Here is a 25,295-nt window from a genome sequence, read left to right as displayed (position 1 = left end):
TTTATTTATTTATTTATTTATTTATTTATTTATTTATTTATTTATTTATTTATCTATCAGAGAGAGAGCACAAGTAGGGGGAGAGGAGGCAGGGAGAGAAGCAGGCTCCTTGCCGAGCAAGGAGCCCAATGCAGGACTTGATCCCCGGACCCTGGGATCATGACCTGAGCTGAAGGCAGATGCTTAACCCACTGAGCCACCCAGGCATCCCATCCCTACCTACATTTTAAAGCATGTGTACATTAGCCTGTGTAGTTTTTTGAATTATTGCATATGTTTAGAAGAAAACCTAGAAGCTTACTCAACAAACTGTTAACAGGGGTCACCCCTGGAGGGTTCAGTTTGCTATGGGAGACATGGACATGGAATAGGGACTTTTTCTTTGTGCAGTTTTTTAAAACAAAATTTTTCTTTAAAAATAAATCCAACAGCTGATCTTTGGATAATAAAGCCATGCTTCTAGCCTTGGAGACTGCTGTGCCACAAATTGCATCTTGGAATTAGAAAGGGCTCACCAGTAGTTGCCAAGCTAGCAGTCAGCAATCTGTTATAAAGTTTCTCATTTTATGTTGTCTAGGATTTAATGTGAGGGAACTCATCCCGGTCCCTATAGGCAAGCACCTCTTTTGGTCTGAAGACAGATTTTCATGGTGTACTTGCCATCGCTCCCAGTACTTGAAAGTCCCATCCTTACTTGAGCATTTATGTGGCACTTTGGGGACTGTGTGGAGATGAAAGGCCTGCCACCTCTCAGCAGTCAGTCTTCCAACTCATTCGTGTCCATGCCCTGTCAGGGGATGCCTCTGATTATGGCTTCCTGCTTACATGTGATCTGTTAGTCTGACAGCTGGTGAGACAAGCCTCAGAGGGAGAGCTCAGGAAGCCAAGTAATTAGGTGGGAACTCCCTATTCCCGGTCTTTTCTGTGGGTTTACTGCATAACTCGAACAGTTGTATTTTAGCTTCTCTGCTCTCGAAGGGGGAAGATCATTAAGTCCCATGCCAAAAGGACTGAGCTATAAAATAATTCTGCTCTCCAGACTTTAACATTTTGATTCGGGAAGGGAGACTCTTGAGTTGTTTTTCTCAGCCTCCTATTTTCAGAATTTTTACCACTACTTAGTTGAAGACCCCTTCCTAGTGTTCAGATCTAAACTAGATTTCCCCCATCTCATAGTGGTGCCTAATAAAACTCTGTGTGATGAGGAAAATGTTCTGTATCTGTTCCAGTGTGTTTTCTGACACTAACCATTCTCCAGCTTCCAACAGGAGGCGTCTTAATTCACTTCTGACACTATCTACCTGGAGCAGGTGTCAGATCCCACAGGTTAGAGGGGCTCAGACTCACAAGACTTCCCCTACTTCAGATGCCAGTCATAAGTCCTGAGCCACCTGGACTTCTGACTGGTGGGCTACGAAGCAAGGGTTCCCACAACCCCCTCCTCAAGTTTCATAATTTGCTAGAATGGCAAGGTATGGATGGGGGGTGTACTCCGAGCTTACATGTCTTCTCTGGCATACCACCCTCCCAACAAGCTGATGTGTTTACTAACCTGGAAGCTGTTTGAATCTCACCGTTCAAGAGTTTTTATAGAGCTTACTCTCTAGCCCCTCCCCCTCTTTCCTGGAGACCAGTGAGGCTGAAAGTTCCAACCCTCTCATCATTTGATCTTCTGGAGACTTGGCCCATCCAGAGACCTCTAGGAGCCCTATGCTAAGTCACCTCATTAGCACAAACTCTGATGTGATCAGAAGGGGCTTATGAATAACAAAAGGCTCTCCTATCACTGGAGAGATGCGAAGAGTTATAGGAGTTCTGTGCAGGGTGTCTAGGAACCAGGGACAAAGACCAAATATATTTTTGCATTATAGCACATCTTTGCTGTCCAATAATGTAGCCACTGACTTCTAACTTTGTTTATTTTAATATAAATTTAAACTTAAAACAGCAACATGGCTAGTGACTGTCATAGTGTCAATGCAGTTTTTTTAGGAAGTTCTTTTTTTTTTGCTCCACTATCCTCTGCCCCACCAGCACATGAAATTTTGGGATCAGAGATTGTTCAATGTTATACTTTTAAAATGTCTTGCTTATGGTAGAAGCACAAATAATTTTACTTCGTGGAGCCCAACACAAGGGCTTGAACTCATGACCCTGATATCATGCCCTGAGCTGAGATCAACAGTCAGACACTTAACTGACTGAGCCACCCAGGCACCCTGAAGCTCAAATGTTTTTAGCAGTGTATTCAGTTTAGCAAATAATTATTGGATTTTATTATCTGGTCACTATGTTAGGTGGGAACAGAGAGATAAGAAAACAGTCCCTGCTGCTCTCAGATTGTTCATAGTCTAGAGATATGAACAAATTACAATGTGGTGTAATAATATAAGTGAAGTTGTAGTTATTCACTGAGCTGTGAAATGTTGGGGCCTAGAACAGTACCTGAGGAATAGTGGGTGTTAAGTACATTTTATTAAATGAATAAATTCTAGTCCCAGCTCTGCCATTTATTGGCTTTTGACTTTGTTGCTTTGAGTCTTTGAGTAAGACTTGAGCCTTAGTTTCCTTATCTGTGAAATAAGAATGATGTGCATATTTTCGAGATTCTTGATTGGCAGGATCATGTCTTACTTCTCCTTGAATCCATTTTTGCCTATAATATTGTGGATATTTAGTAACTTTTGAATGAATCTATAATCCCAACAAGATAAAGGGTGTGAAAGCACTTTAATTTGTGGATTTAGATTATTGTCATACACCATTGATTGGTGATAACTTATTTGAAAATTCTAGAAAGGGAATTCAGATCCCCCAAAGATAAAGGGGACCTTTTATTTTGACATTTTTGGGCTGTAGCTGTCCTCTAATGGTTTATAATTTTCACCTCTTTATGGTCAGTGGGAGTTGTAAAAGAAATTAAGGTTGAACAGTACATTTGGGAGAGTATTTTTAAGGGAACAATAATAGGCTACCTCTGTTTGTTTGTGTTTTATATATGGTGATTGAGATGCTAGCTCTTTCTAGGTTGTCACAATTTCTTTTCTTCTTTTACTAGCAGACCCTTGGATGGGATTCAGTCCATTTAAGTGTCCTGTTAGGTTTACTGAACATGATGATGGACTTGATATGCCCTCTGGTCATTTATGGCTTCATGTCAGAAATCCAGGCACAAACTGCTCTGAAGAGCTCCCTTCCATGTAGACAGACAAGCAAAGCATTTTCATTATTTCTGTTCATTTTGGAGCATATGCTGGAGCAGAATTAGATGTGTTTCTACTACTTGTAGATGAGACCATCTTTCTTTTTTTTCTTTTTTTAATTTTTTTTTAAAGATTTTATTTATTTGATAGAGACACAGCGAGTGAGGGAACACAAGCAGGGGGAGTGGGAGAGGGAGAAGCAGGCTTCCCGCGGAGCAGGGAGCCCGATGCGGGGCTTGATCCCAGGACCCTGGGACCATGACCTGAGCCTAAGGCAGATGCTTAATGACTGAGCCACCCAGGCGCCCCTTTCTTTTTTTTTTTAATTGAAAAGATAACACAGATCAATAATAAAAATTGGAGAAATATCAGTATGTTGTAGAAGACGCTACAGACTCATATTTGAATTGCAGTTCTTTATTAGCTTTGTGATCTTGCACAATGTATTTATCATCTACTGTATTTCCTCATGTGAACCTACATCACAGGGTTGATATAAAAATTAAATGAATGGGTGGATGTACTGTATTTAGTGAGGTATCCAGCACAGAGTGAGGGGGCCTCAAATGTGTTATTTGGTGCCCTCTACCTTATCCACTTAATCCAACTGTGGGTGGTTTATGTGGGTAGCAGTGAAATGCCTTCCAAGAATATAGACTGTCCGAGAATGCAACTGGTGATGAATCCCCCAAACAGAGTATGGGATTAGCCATAGATAGAAATATACCAGGTAATCGCCTGTAACTCTGTGACTAAAGAGATGAGAGCACTCTTGAGACGGTAACAAGCTAATCTGGGTGTGATTCCAGAGGAAAGGGATTGGAATGAAATTATAATTTAGGAGACTGAAATCTAATTGACTGTATCATTCTATCTAGGGGGAGATTATGTGAACAGGGTGGGTTGTCAGGCTGGAACATAGTAAAAGAAAGCCTGAGAATCTGAAGTTGGCAGTGTTTGTCTTGCCTTTATTGAAAGCAGAAATGAATCTGATGCTAGGAACTAGAGAGAGATGGATTCTTTTATGAGGAAGTGATAGTCCATTAAACCTGTGGACTGGAAACCTATCTTAAATCATGTGTCTCCATTTTGTTCTGATTCTGTGTTGAAGCAATTTCTGATCACTTATCCAATTTTTTAGGTATTTGATACCTAAAAACGGTGAGTAGGGAACAGTGAGTAGTCTATTAGGCAAGGACTGGGAATTTTAAAAAGTATCCTTGGGACGCCTGGGTGGCTCAGTTGGTTAAGCGTCTGCCTTTGGCTCACATCATGATCCCAGGGTTCTGGGATTGATTCCCACATCATGCTCCTTGCTCGGCAAGGAGCCTGCTTCTCCCTCTGCCTGCCACTCCCTCTTCTTGTGTGTGTGCGTGCACTCTCTCTCTCTCTCACAAAGAAATAAATAAATCTTTAAAAAAAAAAGTATATCCTCTGTCGTAAATTAATAAATTGGTGAATTGTGTCTGTCCCTGTACCAATTACTATATTGACCATCAGATCAATATATTTTATTTATTTTAAAAGATTTTATTTATTTGAGAGAGAGTGCGTATGCATGTGAGAGCACAAATGGAAGGGGGAAGGGTAGAGGTAGAGGGAGAAGCAGACTCCCCACTGAGCAGGGAGCCCCACGCAGGCTCAATCCCAGGACCCTGGGATCATGACCTGAGCTGAAGGCAGATGCCTGACCGACTGAGCCACCCAGGTGCCCCTGGTTAATGTATTTTAGTATGTAAGTTTACATTTGCAGATTCCTACATATATTTGTATCTTCAGTTCATATGCCTCCTCTGAGCTATGGACTTAAATATCCAACTGCCCACCTGACATTTGCCTTCAAGGCTGAGGGCTAGACCATTTCCCTTATTTAATTCACCCTGTAAGCTAAGGTCTTTTGGTAATAAGCCATTAATGTCTCAACTATAAAAATCTTGCACCCTGGCATAACTATTTTTATATTCTCTTTTGGTCTGTTCTATATGAGACATAGTTTTAGCTCAGTTGTAGTGTACATATCATTTTCTATTTCGCTTTTAAGATACTTTTATGATTAAAAATATTGCATGCATATTATAGAAAAATAAGGGGAAAGATTCCAAAGGAATTATATGATACTACTACCACACAGATAGGTACTATCAACATTTTGGTATATTTTTTATAAGTCACATGTACATAAAACTTAACGTTGAGTTTAAGTTTATACTCTGTATATATGTATTTTATAGCTTTTTACACTTAATGAGCCTTAAACATTTCTCCATCTTTTCACATACTTTTGTAAACATTTAAACATTAGTCTATCATCAGTTGTACCACATGATCATTTAAAAGTTCCAGTTTTTCACTACTAATAATGCCATATTGAACCAGGAATGAATATCCCAGACCAAAGAATATCCTACTTTGAGATCAGGTGGGAGGACAAATGGTTAATGCCATTATTTCCTTGTTTGTGGTACAGACCTTTTGTTTCAGGATAGAAAAGAAATTCAAGTATTATTAGATTCAACGTTAATTTCCTTCATAACTTTCATTAGCAATAGAGGAAAGAAGTTTGAATGAGAGGACAGTTGCAGCCAAAAAATGCCAAAGTGCAAGGTTTCCCTTTCCTTTAGGGCATCTGAATTTCCTCTTCAGACTTTTAGGCTGCTCTGCCCGTTACACCATCCTGGGGGCGGGGGGGTTGCCCACAGCTTCGCAGGTTTTATCCAATTTGGAGATTACGTGATGTGGTCTAAGATTAAAAACACAGGTTTTATGATGTATATAACACATTTTGGAAGCCCCAGAGTTATTCATAGAGATAGGCTGTCAACCTCCAGAATGAGCTGCAGTAGGTATGTGAGCCCCAGTGACCCTGGTCAGAGCAAGCAGTGATTTCCAACAGGAGCTCCAAGCAGAGGGCAGATACTTCTCATCACAGATACGTGCCTGCTGTGCCGAAGTCCTTGTGGATGCACGCATGTGAGAGCGAGCTTGAGAGAGAGAATACAGGCTCATCATTCCCCCACGCAATTTAAGGGAGGGCAGGTATTTTAGATGTAACTCTTTGACTTAATCATTTTTCTCTAGTTTACATTCCTGGTTTATGTTCATTCAAAATAATTGTATGTTGTATTTATTTTCCCCAGAATAGAGATAATTTTCTCTATTATTGAAACACTTGAAAATAGAAAAATTAACGTGTAATCCTGTACCCTAGGATAACCATTGTTACAGCATTTTGGATCATTCTTTCTGATTTTTAAAGTCTTTTTTTAAAATTTAAATTCATTTAGCCAACATACAGTACATCATTAGTTTCAGATGTAGAGTTCAGTAATTCATCTGTTGCATATAACACCCAGTGCTCTTCACATCAAGTGCCCTCCTTAATGCCTGTCACTCAGTTACCTCAACCCCCACCCACCTCCCCTAAAGCCTTTTTTAAGCATTTGTAATCATACTGTATACAATTTTTTGGTAAAGATTTTATTTATTAGAGAGACAGAACATGAGGGTGGGGGGAGAGGGGGAGAGGGAGAAGCAGACTCCCCGCTGAGCAGGGAGGATGACACAGGGCTCAGTCCCAAGACCCTGGGATCATGACCTGAGTGGAAGGCAGACACTCAACCAACTGAGCCACCCAGGCACAACCCCCCTTTTAAAGATTTTATTGAGAGAGAGAGGGGGAGAGAGAGAGAGAGAATGTGGGGGGGGGAGGGGCAGAGGGAGAGGGATACCGCATATAATTTTCTGTTGTACTTTTGTTATTTACATGAGAAAATGCTGGTTGTCTTCAGTGCTTGACACAGAGTAGGCAGTCAAATATTTACTAAAGAATGAATTATGGACATATTCTTATATAATCTTTTGAGCATCGTTTTTTAAAAAATTCTTTAGAAGATTTTATTTATTTGAGAGAGCGGGCAAGAGAGAGCACGAGTGGGGTGAGTGGGTGGGGCGGCGGGCGGCAGAGGGAGAAGCAGACTCCCCGCTGAGCAGGGAGCCCAACTTGGGGTTCAGTCCCAGGACCCTGAGATCATGACCTGAGCTGAAGGCAGATGCATAACGGAGTGAGCCACCCAGGTGCCCTTAGTTTGTTTCTAATTTTTTCTGTCTTCAAAATACATTGAAGGGGACAGAAACACAATTGAGAAATGTTTTGGCTATTCTCACTGTGGGGTGCAGGAAAATCTAGCTTCCCCAGGGCTATATCAGGTGCTCAGATTACAGTACCCTCAGGGCTTTGTGTCTTACCTCTGGCCAACTCTTGCCACCTGGTGGTAAAGATGGGCATTGGTAAGTTTTTGTAGTTTATTATCCTGACAAATATCTTGAAAAAGATGAATTGATTTAGCTAATCACCCAATGGGGTGAAGTATCTTGATTGATTAAGCATGTGTCATGTGCCAACAGTTGGGGGTTATGTCAGCTTCAACCAAATCACATGGACCAGATTTATTTTAGAAAGTAGGGAAGGTGGGGCACCTGGGTGGCTCAGTCGTTAAGCGTCTGCCTTCTGCTCAGGTCATAATCCCAGGGGTCCTGGGATCAAGCCCTGCATCGGGCTCCCTGCTGGGCGGGAAGCCTGCTTCTCCCTCTCCCACTTTCCCTGCTTGTGTTCCTGCTCTCTCTCTCTCTCTCTGTCAAATAAATAAATAAATAAATCTTTAAAAAAAAAAAAAAAGAAAGAAAATAGGGAAGGTGATGTTGATTAATACTTTAATAATTTTATTCGTAAAAATCCAAAATTATCTATTAAAAGGGAAGGTGGTTCTCCCAGGAAAGGACTTTGGACAGACAGGAAAAGGACATCTATTATAAATATTTTAAAAATTATTGAATAACTAATCTATCATTTAACTTTTAATTAATTTTATTAAATATTTTTACCACTCTCGTTAGTGATTGCTAAATGATTTCTAAAATTTTATTTTATTTTTTATTTATTTTTTTAAATTTATTTATTTGAGAGAGAGAATGAGAGAGAGAGAGCATGAGAGTGGGGAGGGTCAGAGGGAGAAGCAGGCTCCCCGCCGAGCAGGGAGCCCGATGCGGGACTCGATCCCGGGACTCCAGGATCATGACCTGAGCCGAAGGCAGTCGCTTAACCAACTGAGCCATCCAGGTGCCCTGATTTCTAAAATTTTATACTAGCCTTAGTAATATTTATTTTACTATGCTCTCACCCATGCATATTATTTTCTAAACATGTTGTTAATAAATTAAAAATGGCACCTTGTTTAGATTTTCTTTTTTCACTTAACATCTATCATAATTATTTTCTGTAATTGTAATTTAATTGGCTGCTTACTCTTCCATTTGATTGATTACCATGGTTTACCAAGCTAATTTTCCAATTATTGGTCATTTAGATTGCTTATAGTTTTTTTTTTAAACCTTTGTAGGTAATAATACTACAAGTTTTTTATATACCCATAGGTTTTTGGGTTTTGCCTCTGTTAAGTTTTTTCTTTTGGAAAAATTCTAATGATGATATTCTTGCATCAAGGGTATAAATATCTTGGGGCACCTGGGTGGCTCAGTCGTTGAGCGTCTGCCTTTGGCTCAGGTCATGATCTCAGGGTCCTGGGATCGAGCCCCGCATCAGGCTCCCTGCTCAGCGGGAAGCCTGCTTCTCCCTCTCCCACTCTCCCTGCTTGTGTTCCCTCTCTCGCTATCTCTCTCTCTGTCAAATAAATAAATAAAATCTTTTTTTAAAAAAAAGGTATAAATATCTTGATGCCCTTGCTTTTAAAGACTTTCACTGACTTGTGTTTTTACTAATGTGTTGTTCTTGTATCACATGTTTGCTAACATTGAGAATTATTTTAAAACAATATGTGTTGATTAAGTCCAAAAAGTGATCTCAAATTGTCTTAATTTACAGTTTTAAATTAACAGACGTTTTTCAGTGAATCCTCAACTCCCATCTTTTCCTTACCTCATTATTTAGAGTATAAATGCCAGATATACCCTTTGCTTTATTTCATTTCTTCTTGTACCCAGGTCTGGTCCATCGAACTCACATGTCATCCTGTCGTGTGGATAAGCCCTCTGAGATAGTAGATGTTGGAGACAAAGTGTGGGTGAAGCTTATTGGTCGAGAGGTAAGGTTCTGTACAACTTTCATGTTGTTAGAAAGACTGAGGAAAAGCTGGGGGGGCAGTGTTGGTATTTTATGGTGGCGAATATGTATATGTTGTTAACTGTGGCTGATGATCTTATTTTTGAATCCTGCCACTGTATTCTGTCCTGAATTGAAACCTTCTGGCCAGCTGTCCTGTAAACTCAGAAGGGATGTGGTGTAAACTGTAATAAGTGCGGTGCAATAAGTACATGTTTATAGAACTTTCCTCTGTGAAGTTTATGTTTCCAATTTTTATGAAGTTTCCAAGTGGTAGGTGGAAAAAAAAAAAAGAACCAAAAAGAGAGAAGAAAACTTAATTTATGGGACTAGTCTTAATCATAAATTTCAAAGAATAACTGCCTGGTACACTTCAGTTTGGACCAAAACAATAAAAAGACAGAGTTTATCGTTATTGCTCCTAATACCTGGCACCATGCAGTGTGAGGCAAGTGAGAGAGGTTTGAAGGATGCTCTTAACAGCATCTCACTTGAGGGCATGAGGGTTGTAGATGTGGGCAGCCTGTTCTTGTACCAGAGAATGGCAGGGGAGACAGGTCTGAAAGAGATACTATTTGAGTGCTTAATATGTACTAGTCTGAGGGATATAAGAGTGAGCCAGACCTAGGTGACCTCAGCTGTTATGGAGCTTATATAGAATGTAACTGGACGAGACAAATATAAAAGTAAGCAAACATACGTATAAAATAATTGTGATTGTAATTATAATTGTAAATTGTAATAAGTGCCATAATGGGCTCAAGCAGTATCAGCGGTAGATTTAGATGAAGTGGTCAGGAATAGGCTCTCTCTGGAAATGATTTGTGAGCTGAGACCTAAAGGAAAAGGCACTGGTCATGTGAAAAGTTAGGATAAGCATATTCCAAGCAGGGAGAATAACTAATGCAGAGACCCTGAAGTGGAAAAGGGCGTCAGGTGTTGGAGGAAGCAAAAGACCAACATGGCTAACAATTGCCTTCATGTTTAAAAATGCACTAGACCAACTCCAAAAGGGGATCTAGTCTAGTCTGGAATGTTTGGGAAACACATTCTGGGCTCATGGATCTCTGAACCCATCATTAAGCTGAACTTACTTGGAAAAAACAGCTTTTATTTTCTGCCTGGTTACCTCCACAGGCCTTGAATTTCTGACAACCATTTCTGCCTTTCCTCCCCAGAAGGACAAGAATGAGATAAAAACAATTTCCTGAAGTTATTCTGCCACAAGATCTATTTATAATGCTCATTAGTACCCCCAGTGTTCCTAGTACAGGACCTCAGCCATTAGAGAAGCTCAGTGTTTGTTATGATGATAAAAGCTTTGATGCTTAGTTAGATAATTTTAGACCAGCAGTCTAAATGATGTACTCTTAGCTGTTGGTGACTTTGCTTTTGTCTTTACAGATGAAAAATGATAGGATAAAAGTGTCTCTCTCCATGAAAGTTGTCAACCAAGGGACTGGGAAAGACCTCGACCCTAACAACGTTATCATTGAGTAGGTAAAAGGTTTGGAAAGGCTACAATCCTACTTCTCAAACCACAGAATGCTGTAGTGAATCAGACTGACCTAGGAACTCTACCATTTATAGTCTGATATAGATGAGTTATGTAGCCCTTGTGATCCTTGGATTTCGATAACACCATACTGCATAGAGTTCTAAGATTGGATGCTCACATGCAAAGCATAGAAATGCTCCATCAGTGGTTTTGTTTCCTTCCCCTTATTCTTTGTCTGCCCTTTAACCAGTTAGCCAACAGGCATTCATGAAGCACCTGCTACTTGTCTCTCTCCTAGCACAGGGGCTCAAAAAAAGACCATGTGGAAGAGTAGGGTAATCTAGAAGCAACTCCACTAGGGTTTAATGCATCTTGGGATAACTGTGTTCTGAATATGACATCTTACTTTCATTGGCTCTTCTGACCTTTCATTTAGGAATGGAAGATTTGCTATACATGTAGGCTAATATCTGGTGATATAAGGAATTTGCTGTCTGTCTCAAAGTCTTTCTTGAATTTATGCCAGTGATTTCTGATCAGGGGTTCCTAGCTCCCTAAGGTTCCGTGAAGGGTTTCTGAACTGTTTCCAGTGTTTCAGAAAACCAACCAAAATCATGCATTTACCTTCAGGTTAACCGTGACTTTATTGTATTGCTTTTGATGTTAAAATATCACATTGTTTATCTCATGCTAATCAGGTGATCTCAGTGGCAGTCACGTTATTATTTTATTTGTTTTTTTTAAAGATTTTATTTATTTGAGAGAGAGAGAGAGCATGAGGGGGGAGAGGGGGTCAGAGGGAGAAGCAGACTCCCTGCTGAGCAGAGAGCCTGATGGCGGGGGTCATGACCTGAGCCGAAGGCAGACGCTTAACCGACTGAGCCACTCAGGTGCCTCAGTTATTGATCAATTTAAAAAACAAGAAAAAAATAAATGTTTGAGTGGGATCTTGGTGGGGAAAAGTTTGGAAACCCTTATGTTTATAGTTCTAAGCAAAATCACTCTGGATACAAAGTAATTTTACCTAAAAGGGAGGGCATTGATATTGGATACATACTTTGTGCCAGGCATTATGCAAGGCAGTTTATGTACATTTGTGTGTCTGATTCTCATAACCTCCAAAGTGGGTATTATCTCCATTTTACTTTATATTCTTAGTTTCTTTCTTTCTTTTCTTTTTTTAAAAGATTTTATTTTTTTGACAGAGCACAAGCAGGGGAAGTGACAGGCAGAGGGAGAAGCAGGCTCCCCACTGAGCAGGGAGCTCAATGCAAGGCTCAATCCCAGGACCCTAGGATCATGACCTCAGCCAAAGGCAGATGCTTAATCGACTGAGCCACCCAGGCACCCCCCCACCCCTTTTTTTCCTAAAGATTTTATTTTTGGGCACCGGCGTGGCTCAGTCGGTCGAGCATCTGACTCTGATTTCAGCTCAGGTCATGATCTCAGGGTCCCGAGATCCAGCCCCATGTTGGGCTTCCTACTCAGGGTGGTGTCTGCTTGTCTCCCTCTCCCCCTCTCCCTCTGCCTCTCCCCATGTGTGTACTCTTTCTCTTTCTCTCTAAAATAAGTAAGTAAATCTTAAAAAAAAAAAAAAAGATTTTATTTTTAAGCAATCTCCACACCCAATGTGGGGCTTGAGCCCACAGCTCCAAGATCAAGAGTTGCATGCTTCACTGACTGAGCCAGCCAGACATCCCTATATTCCTAGTTTCTATCTTGATGCTTGGTGATAAGTAATTTCCCTGTGGTTAATGACAAATTATAGTGGGTCAGGGATCTGAACTAGGACATTGAACCTAGGGCCCTTTTTACCACATGATGCTTCTAGCTATTGCATGTGACTTAGAGTTTTTCCATATTTCTGTAGTTTCATCTCTAAATATTGACATGTTTGTAAGTCTGATTATTGACAAAACACCTTTCAGTTATAGTAGAAATGTTTTATAACTCAGAGCTCAGTAATACAAGTCTGGCATTTACTGATTATATTATAATAAATTGCTTCTGCTCCAAAGAATCCTGTGCTATGTACATATGACTCATTAAAAAGCAGTGGAATTTCCCAAAGTCACCCTTGTAGGGGTAAAATGTAAGACAAGTAAAATAAAAGCTTCTTCTCTGTCTCAAAACAAGGGTAGAGAAGGGAAAGGGCTCCCTGGTTTTGGGCTGTATGGGTCTCTATGTATAGGCTATTTCTAGTAATAACCAAGTGGCCAAAACAGTAACTTTTGTTGTAAACTATTTCTAGAGCTGCATCCAGGAAAGAAGCACGATATAGTGGAATGATGAGAGGTTTTAGAGTTAGATGTAAATTAGAAAGAGTCCTAGTTCTGCTGAACACTAGTATATGACCTTGAGCAGACTCCTCTTCTCTGACTCCTCCCTCAGCTTCTTACTATCAGTTGGAGGGTATGAGGCCTATATCTCAGAAATGATGGAATGATTTAAATACAGGCTTGTTTGTAAAGAACCAGATTAGTGTCTAGTGTATAGTAGGATCTTAGTATATGGTAGCTGCTTGTAGTTATTGTTGTAAAAGATCTCTTTGTTTTTCTTCTGTGATTATCACATCTTTTCTTTTGAAAGAATATATAAGACCTGGGAGAACAAGGGGACACAGCTCTTTCTTATCTCCCAGAGTGCCTGATGTGTAACAGTTGTTAGTTTGTGCTTTCATTTACTCATTTATTCAACAAATATTTTTTTCGGTTCATATTTCATATTAGGTTCAATGGCAATACCAAATTTTCTGTTTAAGGGCCTTACTGCCTAGTGTAATGAGATAATTATGCAGATCACTTTAATATAAGGCAAATGTAATAAATGCTAAAAGAGTAGGTTAAAGAAAGGGTTCTAGGAATTAGCTTGAAGAGGATGAGTTGATTTCAGGCCCCGATGGCTAGAAGAGAGGTGGCATTTGAGCTAGTTCTAGAAGAATGGATAAGATTTTGTCAGGCAGCAGGGGAAGGAATGGTATTCCCAACAGAAGAATGATTTAAGGAAAGGCACTAGGCAGGAAAGCCCAGGGCACATTTAGGAGTCTTGTTTTAGGAAAGAGGAGGGTACAGTCAAGTACTAGAATGTAAGACTTGAAAGGTGGTATGTTGGAGTGAGATTGTGGAGTGCTTTGACTTTGACTATCAGTCAAACAGCATTAATTTTTTAAAAGCCCTGGGGCACCTGGGTGGCTCAGTCAGTTAAGCATTTGCCTTCAGTTCAGGTCATGATCCCACGGTTCTGGGATCAAGCCCCACAGCGGGCTCCTTGCTTAGCGGGGAGTCTGCTTTTCCCTCCTCCCTGTTTGTGCTCCCTCTTGCTATCTCTCTCTCAAATAAATAAATAAATTTTTTTTTAAAGATTTTATTTATTTATTTGACAGAGAGAGAGAGAGCGAGAGCAGGAACACAAGCAGGGGGATTGGGAGAGGGAGAAGCAGGCTTCCCGCCGAGCAGGGAGCCCGATGTGGGACTCGATCCCAGGACCCTGGGATCATGACTTGAGCCGAAGGCAGACGCTTAACGACTGAGCCACCCAGGCGCCCATAAATAAAATACTTAAAAAAAATTTTTTTAAAGCCCTTGAGGGGGGAGAGACTCCTGATCAGATTAATCTCTCCTTGTACACCATTCTCTGACCTCACCCTGTTATGCTCAGTGTCTTAGTGCTGTCTCCAGCCATCCACAGTTTGTCAGCTGCCTTTCATTTTCCATCAGTATCTGTCTTACATTTCATATCCCCAGTCCCAGAGTATTAAAGGGAATCTGTAAATGGAAAGGGGAAAAGGCGGTTTCCAGGTAGGTTTAGCCAGCATAGCATAGTCTTTTAGAAGAGTGTTTGTGGTTCACCACTATAATTATTCACCTGTATGTCTCCCTCCACTGCTAGACTGTAAGCTCCTTGAGAAGGACCGAGTTCTGCCTTTCTGACACACTTACTCATCACTGGTACTGGTGCTTGCCAGTAAGAGTTGAACTGAACAAAAGAAAGGTTAATTCAACTATGTGCCCTGGATGGATTGGAGGAGAAAACTTGTTACTATGTAGACGCAAAGTAGCGAGACCTAAACCAGCATGGCAGTGAGCACAGAAAAGGGAGACAGGCAAGTGACACATTTGTTGAGCTGAGTATTGGGTGGGAGTTATGATTTGGCTTGTCACATGTTAGAACCCACAGAATATTGGAATTGATTATAATGAGGGCTTGTTTAAGCTGTAACTCATAGCCACTTGAAACTCAGCTCCACAGATAAGGATATCTGAAAGCCATGGAGTTTGAGACTTGCTCAAGTTATATCCTCAAGATCCTGCCGTGGTTTTTATTTATTTTTTAAAGATTTTATTTATTTATTTGAGGGAGAGAGAGAGTGAGTACACAGAGGGAGAAGAGAAGCAGATTCCCTGCTGAGCAGGGAGCCCAATGTGGGACCCGATCCCAGGACTCTGAGACCATGACCCAAGCTGAAGGCAGACGCTTAACCGATTTGAGCCACACAGGTGCCCCTTCTCTACCCTTTTTTTTTTTTTTATTGTGGTGAGAACACCCAACATGAGATCTACCCTCTTAACAAATTTTTAAGTCTACAATATAGTATTATTGACTAGGTACAATGTTGTATAGCAGAGCTCTAAAATTAATTCTTCTTGTTTAACTGAAACTTTATGCCTGTTGATAAGTAACTCCCATTTCCTTCTCTACCCACCCCCCACCTTGGTTTTTCTTACTCAGGCTTTATTTTTTTAAAGGACCCTCTCCCATGACCCATACCAGACAGTTGACCCCCTGTCCTTTGAATAAGATTATGCTAGGGCAAAACCTGGGGATTTGAGCAGACATTTTCAAAACTTAAATCATATGCTTGTCTGCACTGTCCCACTAGGTAGCCACTAAGTTACATATGGTTACATATGGTCATTATTACTATTCTTTAAAATTTTTATTCAGGGGCTCCTGGGTGGCTCAGTCGTTGAGCGTCTGCCTTTGGCTCAGGTCATGGTCCTAGGGGCCTGGGATTGAGCCCCACATCAGCCTCCCTGCTCAGCGGAAGCCTCCTTCTCCCACTCTCCCTGCTTGTGTTCCCTCTCTCCCTGTGTCTCTCTCTGTCAGAAAAATAAATCAAAAAAAAAAAAAGATTTTATTCATTTATTTGTTAGAGAGCGAGAGAGAGAGACAAGCAGGGGGAGTGGCAGGCAGAGGGAGAAGAAGACTCCCCACCAAGCAAGGAGCCTTACGCGGGGCTAGATTCCAGGACCCTGGGATCACGACCCAAAAGGCAGACGCCTAACTGACTGAGCCACCCAGACATCCCTACATATGGTTATTTAAATGTAAATGAGGGGCGCCTGGGTGGCTCAGTTGGTTAAGCGACTGCCTTCGGCTCAGGTCATGATCCTGGAGTCCCGGGATCGAGTCCCGCATCGGGCTCCCTGCTCAGCAGGGGGTCTGCTTCTCCCTCTGCCCTCTTCCCTCTCGTGCTTTCTGTCTCTCATTCTCTCTCTCTCAAATAAATAAAATCTTAAAAATAAATAAATAAATAAATAAATGTAAATGAAAATTAAATAAAATTTAATCCAATTCCTCAGTTACACTAACCACATTTTAAGTGCTCAGTAGCCACAGACCTAAATATTAGTCAACAGTACAGACATAAATTTATAGAACTTGTCCATCATTGCATTCTGTTGGACATTGGTATGCTAGATGGCTTATGTACTGCTCAGATACAGAAAAAAAATAAGACATAGACTTTATCTTTTTTTTTAAAGATATATTTATGTATTTGAGAGAGAGCGCATGAGCAGGGGAAGGGGCAGAGGGAGAGGGAGAGAGAATCTCAAGCAGACTCTGTACTGAGCTTGGAGCCCGATATGGGGCTTGATCCCAAGACCCTGGGATCATGACCTGAGCCAAAATCAAGAGTCAAATGCTTAACCGACTGAGCCACCCAGGCACCCCAGACATAGTCCTTATCTTTGAAGGCCTGTTCATGGTACAGAGGGTGAGCCAAAATGTAAACAAATCTAACAAAATGACGAGAGAGTAAAATGCTGTGGGAACACAAAAGAGTAATTAACTCTGCCTCTGGTGGCAGGGAACGTTTTAGAGAAGATACAGTGTGTGAGCTGAACTGAAGAGGGACCAGGACAGAATATGGAGTATCTTGGTCTTTTCTGTTTACTCCCTTAAACCAGTGTATCCCATGAAACTGGTGGCTAAAATATGTGAGGTGGGTAGTTCTGTTCTGCTTTGATGTCATCCTGCATTTCTCTGGGTACTGTGGCTTTTTTGGCAAAATAGTTCTGTTTTTGCTGGACTCTATAGAGACTTGGTGAATAGTTGGAAAAGCTTAGGTGAAGTCAGAGTTCAAAGTTAAAGAGGTTCAGGTAAAGAAAAAATATTTGGGGTCAAGAGCACAGAATTTTTTTTTTTTAAAGATTTATTTATTTGAGAGAGAGAAAGAGAGAGTGAGTGGAAGGGTCAGAGGGAGAGAGAGTATCAAGCAGAATCCCTGCTGAGTGCAGAGCCCAGTGCAGGGCTCGATCCCATGGCCCCGAGATCATGATCTGAGCCAAAACCAAGAGTTGGACGCTCAACCGACTGAGCCACCCAGAAGCCCCAAGAGCATAGAAATTTCAACAAACATTTATTTATTTATCCTAACTAACTAATTAGTTAATTTTTAAAAGATTTTATTTATTTGACAGAGAGCACAAGCGGGGGCACGGCAGGCAGAGGAAGAAGCAGGCTCCCCACTGAGCAGGGAGCCCGATGTGGGACTTGATTCCAGGACTCTTTGATCATGACCTGAGCCAAAGGCAGACGCTTAACTGACTGAGCCCCCCAGGCATCCCTCAACAAATATTTATTGATGCTGTTGCTTGCCAAGCTTTGGGCTAAGGTGTGGGGAAACAAACACAAGTAAGATAGTGTAAAAAGGGCTCACGATCTAGAGAAGAAACAGTGGATCAGGCAATAAAGTGTGATATGTGTTAGGACTGCAATGTGTATAGACTACAGTTGGAGTTTGAAAAAAAGAGTAATTGAGGGTGATACTCTTCGATCAAACATTTCTGTGTCCCTACTCCGTGCAGGTACCGTGTGTTACAGTAAAGGTTAGAGAAAGAGCCATGACAACTGGGGTGCTTAGGCTCTGCTGCTGGCAGGAGTGTAATTGGTAAACACTACAGAAAACTGGCTGGCAGTGTCTGCTGTAGCTGATGGTTACAACCCAGTACACTGTTCCACTCCTACCTGGCACAAGGCATTTCCCAACAGAAATGCATATATGTATCCGTCACCAAAAGACGTGCTAGAAAGTTCACAGAAAAAGCACTGGTCATAGTAGAAACTACTCAGATACCCATCAACAGCAAAATACCTTATGGCAATGAGAATCAGTGATCCACAACTGCACACAGCAGTATGGATGGATCTCACAAATAAGTGAAAGGAGCCAGACACAGAAAGGTCCATACTGTATGATTCCATTTACATAATTTACAAAAACCAATACAACTAATCTATGCTGTTAGAAATCAGCATAGCAGTTACCCTTGGGAGAGACCTGGTGACTAGAGGGGCCTCGGAGGTGTTGGCAATGTTCTGTTTCCTTATCGGAGTGATGGTTTCCTGGGTATGTTCAAATTGTGAAAACCATTTAAGTTGTATGCTTATGAACACTTTTCTGTACCTATATTATACTTTAGTAATAAGTTTAGAATTTTTAAGAAATGCTCCAGGAATGTGAACAAAGAGATGAATTCTGGCTGAGTGACTCAGGAGAAGACTTGATAGAAGGAGAGGTGGTGACTGAGCTGAGCCTTGAAATGTTTGGAGGTGGTGAGGTGGGAGGAGAGAGGGAAAGCAGCATTTCAGAGAGAGGGAACTGTATGAGCAAGGGCAGTGAACCACCTGGAGAAGGTCAACTAGTCCTGTTTGGCTAGCACATCTCATGCAAGTAAAGTTGGGGCTGGAGAAACAGGTTAGAGACAGACCGTGGAAGGCCTCGAGTACCAAAGTAAGGAATTTGAACTTTATGTTCTAGGAAGTCTTTGAAGGTCTTTTAAACCTGTGGGTGACCTCGTCAGGGTTACAGGGGCTTAGCGAGGTTGAGTAATTATATCTTCATCCTCTGTGCATTGGTGAGCTGAAGTCATCTCATTCATAATTATTAATTCAGAGCCTGTCCTGAATGAAAAAATATCTGTTTCATGTTGCTGCTTTCACTGCTTGTCTCCCCATGCAAAACGCTTTTCCTTCTTTCTCCCTTCTACCTGCCAAAGACAGAACAAAAACCCAGCATACTGCATTACCTTCTAGTATCTCTGGCCACATCTCTTAGGAGGGCCAACAGTCAGTATCCTTTTCGTTACAGGCAAGAAGAGAGGCGGCGGCGGTCCTTCCAGGATTACACTGGGCAGAAGATCACCCTCGAGGCTGTCCTGAACACCACCTGCAAGAAGTGTGGATGTAAAGGTAAGGTGAAGCCTCTGCCAGGCTTGTGATGGACCCTTACTAGGTGGGGGAAGCCACCTGGTTTGGGTGTGGCTCACCCAGCTTTTTAGTCAGTGATGGCCTCATCTGCTCATGCTGTTACTCCTAGACTCTTATCAGAGTTCATGCCCTTTCTGTGTCCTCTTCTGAATGCTGGCGCTTCCGAATACTCTACTGTCATCCCACCCCCTTCGTGGTTGATGCCCTGTGTGGGCAGGATCCCCATGTACTGCACCAGGAGAGGTGAGAGTGTTGGATTATGGTTAGCACTGTAAATTTTTATTTCCAAGGACCATTACTATTCTGCAAAAATGAAGTGACTTGGAAATATATTCCTCAAGGATCCAAGTCAAACCCTTTCTTGCTCTTCTTTGTCTAACTTCAGACCTCTGAATACGGTGTCCTTTTAGTAATAAAGAACACAGGCTAGCCGCTTGCTCAAGTTTCTTCTGGTCCTACTCAGGTGTTAAGAGCACTCTCAGCCTGACTTCCCTTGTTGGAGCTATCATTGAGAGGGATTGCTAGTGTCTCATTTTCAGAGTGACCTCAATTTGTCACCCCTTCTCCCTTGCCTCCCATTTACCCTGCTCGCTTGATTTTTCTACAACAGTTGGTAGCAGATTTGTGCCCTGATTGATGTTGTGGGGGTTAAGCCTCTACTTACCATTAATGTAGAGTGAGGAAGGGGAAAAAAAATGGAAGGACTACCTCCTCACAGGAATCGTGGGAACATTCCAGATATTTGGAAAACTATGCTGTATTCCCCTTCCAGACACCATCTAGCTTCTGGATTCAGAGTTGTAAAGCAATTTACACATAGCTTTTTGATGATCTCATGGGACCGTCTGTGCCCCTGAAATAGGGTCTACATAAGCTTGGACAAAACCAGCTCTGTAGTAGCTGTTAAACAGCCCCTTGGTAGCACTAAAGGTTCAGGGAGGGTGGGGTCCTCTTACCTTCAGCTTACGTCCACCAGGTGTTACATGAGGCAGAGAAGAATAATGAGAGATGGAATTTGACCTAATCAGCAAAGGTGAGGCCCAAGGTGGTTGATTTTGGTGCAACAGGAAGAGCACAGAGCAGGGAGGCATGAGAGCTGGAGTAAGTGTTCACTCTGCTGCTCTCTTTGTGACCTTGAGCTGCTTCTCTACTCTGAGCCTTTATATCTACACATGCAGTGTTGGATTTGATGAGCTCTAACGCCCTTGCCAGACCTGACAGTCTGCGTGTTGAGTCCCCCTAGGTGGACTGCCTGTCTCTCAGTGTGTTAGCTTGGATGTGAATGCCACCTTCCGGCCAGCTTCCTAAGAGCTATCTTCCTGTAGGGCTTGGCCTGCCACTCGGCTCCCTCTGCTAAGCATTCTGCTCTCTGGAGCAGCCTTTCAGTGTCAGGAATAAGTTCCAAACAGATCTTTAAAAATTACTAAGCCCCATTGCTAATAGAAGGCAGCACAAGCCTGCTTCCTCTGCCATTTCCAGAGCAGTGCCAGTGTTTCCCACAGCTCTAGGACCAGCTGCTGGTCTGGCTCTGGTTGAGTGGGCAATGCCATCTTGAGGTGACAGAAAATCTGCTCAGAATCCAGCAGCTGCTCTGAATGAACTCAGTAATACTTCTCAACCAGCTAGCCCCTTTCAGAGCCTCTGGGGAAGATCCACCTGCCAAGAGGAGAGGCTGCTTCTCCCCTCCCTACCTTTTCTACCTCTCTTCTGCAGGCCACTTTGCAAAGGATTGTTTTATGCAACCAGGAGGGACCAAATATTCTCTGATACCTGATGAGGAAGAGGAGAAGGAAGAGGCAAAGTCAGCAGAGTTTGAGAAGCCTGACCCCACGAGGAATTCTTCTAGAAAAAGAAAGAAGGTGAGTGCTATCTTGCTTTTATCATATTTTTTTTTTAGTTTTAAAATAAAAATGTACTTTTTGCAGAAATTTTAGAAATCCTGAAAAACATAAAGAATATTAGGATCTCCTGTAATCTTTCCATCCAAAGAGACTTACAATATTTTTGGTCATTCCAATCTTTTTGCTAGGTAATGATAATAGATAGCTACATCTACATTTAAACACAAAATTATGGTTGTACTAGGTCTAGTTTATATTTTATTTTTTTCATTATACTTATCAAAATTTTCTAGTGTTTTTAAGTGTTCCAAAACTTGATTTAAGAGCAACGTAAGTATTCTACCCTATGGCTGTATGTTGTTTATTTAATGATTTTTCTATTGTTGGATATTTTTATTACTTCCAAACTAAATCTTTGGCCACAACTCTTACTGTTTTCTTTGGATAAATCCCTAAATGAGGTTACTGAGTTAGGGCTTTGAGGCTCTTGATACATTTTATCAAATTGTCTTTCCAGAAAGTACTTATCTGTGCCCAGTGGTGGATAAGAGTGCCTGTCTCGCAGAGTTTGGTCTCCTATGCACTGCTTACAGCAGAACAGTTCACAAAACAGACATATTGTGGTGCAGAAAAAGACAGGGCGTTTGTTGCATGCCACCCAGAGAGGGAATGGAAGAAAACTATGCTGTAGTTTGGTCAGGAAATAGTTATTCTCATATTGCGTAGTATTTTTCTAATTGTGTCCAGTTACTGGGTTTTTGTTTCATTTTGTTTTTTAAAAGCTTCAGCAGTCTTTTGTTGAGTGGTCTTTTCATTCCAGGTAGCGCAACCCTAGGAATACAAAAACTGTGATCAGGTCCTTGCCCTCAGTGGGCATTCCCTACAAATTAAGCATTCCTTCATTTTATAGGGGAGGAAAAGGCCCATTGTACCATTATAAGAATTAGCTAAGATTGTGAATAATAATTTATTGATCTGTATATTCTCTCCCTGGGTGATCACATCACTCCTGAGACTTTAACTGCCTTGATGACTCCCACATCCCTAACTAGTATGCCACAGGTACCTCAAACTTTGGCTCAGAGTCCATCAGACCCAGGTTTGAGGCCCTCTGTGCTGTAGACCACCTGTGTAACTTTGGGCCCTCCTTAATTTTCAAAGTAGGATTGTTGTGGTCTTTGATAACAGTGTTTCTTGTGAGGGCATGCCCAGGTCCCCAAGATAGATAGAAAACACTGACAAGTAAGTGCTTAATTAATGTTGGCTGTCATAACTACCATTCTGTCTTCTTCAGCCCTCCTCCCTACACGCGCACACACACACACACACTTACACACACACACACACCCCACTATTAAAACAACACCAAAGCCCTTGTTTCTAACCTTCTATCTTGTATTACTTGTTTTAATGACAATAATAACCTGCCAGAAGGAAACCAGCATGTCATTTATTTTCCTCTCCTTTCCATCCCACATCTAGTCAGTCACTGAGTCTTGTTAGTGGTACCTTCTAAGTATTCTTTTTTTCTCCTTCTTCCCACTCCTTCTACTGTGTATTGCACTCCCTCCTGTCTCTGACTCACAGACTATTGAACTAGACCTGGGACATTTTATTTGCCTTTCACCTCTTAGTTCCAAGTTCCCAGGAGTTGGATCTAGGCATCTGATTTTTTTTTTTTTAATTTTATTTATTTATTTGAGAGAGAGAGAGCACAAGCAGGGGGAGGGGCAGAGGGAGAAGCAGGCTCCCCCCTGAGCAGGGAGCCTGATGTGGGGCTCGATCCCAGGACCCTGGGATCATGATCTGAGCTGAAGGCAGACGCTTAACCGACTGAGCCACCCAGGCGCCCCATGATTTTTTTTTTTTAAAGCATCTCCTTTATCTCACTGCTTGATTCTCTTCATTATTATGATTTTTTGTGCCCTCTACTTTAACTCTGAATGTTGGGCTGCCCCAAGGCTGTCTTGTTACTCCCTTCTCTTCTCTAACTACCTCCTCTCTAGGTAATCTCATCCTGTCCTATGGTTTTGTTTTTTTATTTTTATTATTTTTATTTTTTTTTCTGTCCTATGGTTTTGAATGCTACTTACATGTTAATAATCCCCAGATTAAGTATTTATCCTTATTTTTATCCAAATCTGTAATTCTATCCCTGACTTTTTCTTTGGCACTTCAAATTTAGAAATCCAGCTGCCTACTTGACATCTTCATCTAATTGTCAAGTTTGCATCAAGCTTAACACACCCCAAAACTCTTTAATTTTTCTATCCAAAGCTGCTCCTTCCACATTTTGCCCTATCTCAGTGAATAGATCACCATTCACTGAGTTGCTCAAGCAAAAATCTATAGGCTTTGGGTTTGGTGTTACTGTTGTTTTCTTTAAATTGTGGTAAAATATCCATAATTAAATTTTACCATCTTAACCACTTAAAAATTTTTTAAGTTTTATTTATTTAAATAATCTCTACACCCAACGTGGGGCTCAAACTCATGGCCCCAAGATCAAGAGTCATGTGCTCTTCCAACTGAGCCAACCAGGTGCCCATCATCTTAAGCATTCTTTTTTTAAAGATTTTATTTTATTTGAGAGAGAAAGAGAGCAGATGCACATGTGTGCATGTGTGGGAGGGGCAGAGGCAGTAAATCTGAAGCAGGACTCCCTGCTGAGCGAGGAGCTGGATACAGGGGCTCGATCTCACCACCCTGCGATCATGACCTGAGCCGAAATCAAGAGTCGATGCTTAACCAACTGAACTACCCAGGCACCCACCATCTTAACCTTTTTAAAAAAAGATTTATTTATTTTAAAGAGAGAGCATGAGTAGGAGGGGCAGAGGGAGAGAGAATCCCAAGTAGACTCCTCGCTGAGCACAGAGCCCCACGTGGGGCTTAATCTCACAACTCTGAGATCACAACCCAAACTGAAACCAAGAGTTGGTGCTTAACTGACTGTACCCCCCAGGCTCCCCTTAACCATTTTTAAGTGTGCAGTTCTTTGGCATTAAGTAAATTCAGATTGTTGTGCAATCATCACCACCATCCATCTCCAGAACTCTTCATTTTGCAAAACAGACTCTGTCCCCATTAAACACTAACTCCTCATTTTCCCTCCCTGGCACCTGGGAACCACCATTCTACCATCAACTGAGAAAAGAAGGTGAAACTGAAAAAGAACAAAGGCCTTTATTTGGGGTCTCAGAATTGCAATTGGGGATCACAGATTTTTCTCACTCATTTAGGGAAAGCCAAGCGTTTTTTTTTTTTAAGATTTTATTTATTTATTTGAGAGAGAGAATGAGATAGAGAGCATGAGGGGGGGAGGGTCAGAGAGAGGGGCAGACTCCCTGCTGAGTAGGGAGCCCGATGTGGGACTCGATCCCGGGACTCCAGGATCATGACCTGAGCTGAAGGCAGTCGCTTAACCAACTGAGCCACCCGGGCACCCGCCAAGCGTTTTTCTGAGAGAGAAGGAAAGGGGTAATTACATGATTTAGATGAAGAAGAACAGAACAGACCCAGCTAGTTTGGTGCTGACTAGCTGAGCCACTTCTGATGCCTATCTTCTTGATTATTTTATCATTGCTATCAAGTGAAACTGTTGCTGGTATGTAATAATTACCTTCACTGTCCTCATATGATCCAAATACCAGTTGCTCTGTTGGAATGTTACAAGCAGCTGCTTGTACAACAATTGCTGCTTCTGTCCCAGTTCAAGAGCCCATCAGTTTGGAAAGGAAAATAGAGTTTCAAAATGGAGTCTCTTACATCCAGCAATTTTAGACAGTTCCACATGACTTTCTGTCTCTATGATTCAGACTACCTAGGTATCTCCTATAAGTGGAATAACACAGTGTTTGTCTTCTTTTTTTTAAAGATTTTATTTATTTGAGAGAGAGAGAATGAGAGAGAGCAAGTACATGAGGGGGGGAGGGTCAGAGGGAGAAGCAGACTCCCCGCCGAGCAGGGAGCCTGATGCGGGACTTGATCCAGGGACTCCAGGATCATGACCTGAGCTGAAGGCAGTCACTTAACCAACTGAGCCACCCAGGCGCCCATTTGTCTTCTTTAAAAAAAAAAAAAAAATTTGTCAGAGAGAGAGAGAAAGCACAGCAGGGGGAGTAGCAGGCAGAGGGAGAAGCTGG

The 25,295-nt window shown here is 41.7% G+C and overlaps 1 protein-coding gene across 1 annotated transcript in view; it reads left to right on the top strand.

The window, feature by feature from the left end:
* Window positions 1–25,295, top strand: part of ZCCHC17 (zinc finger CCHC-type containing 17) — a 64,423-nt gene that overhangs the window by 26,777 nt on the left and 12,351 nt on the right. The window contains exons 4-7 of the mRNA XM_035019253.1: window positions 9,201–9,301; window positions 10,723–10,814; window positions 19,191–19,291; window positions 21,023–21,168. Coding sequence (XP_034875144.1) covers window positions 9,201–9,301; window positions 10,723–10,814; window positions 19,191–19,291; window positions 21,023–21,168 — 440 coding nt within the window. The remainder of the gene's footprint in view (window positions 1–9,200; window positions 9,302–10,722; window positions 10,815–19,190; window positions 19,292–21,022; window positions 21,169–25,295) is intronic.

Source organism: Mirounga leonina, unplaced genomic scaffold, assembly GCF_011800145.1.
Source record: "Mirounga leonina isolate KUSES-001 unplaced genomic scaffold, KU_Mleo_1.0 Mir_173, whole genome shotgun sequence".
In the NCBI taxonomy this organism is placed as follows: domain Eukaryota; kingdom Metazoa; phylum Chordata; class Mammalia; order Carnivora; family Phocidae; genus Mirounga; species Mirounga leonina.
This window is presented reverse-complemented; position numbering and strand designations above follow the sequence as displayed.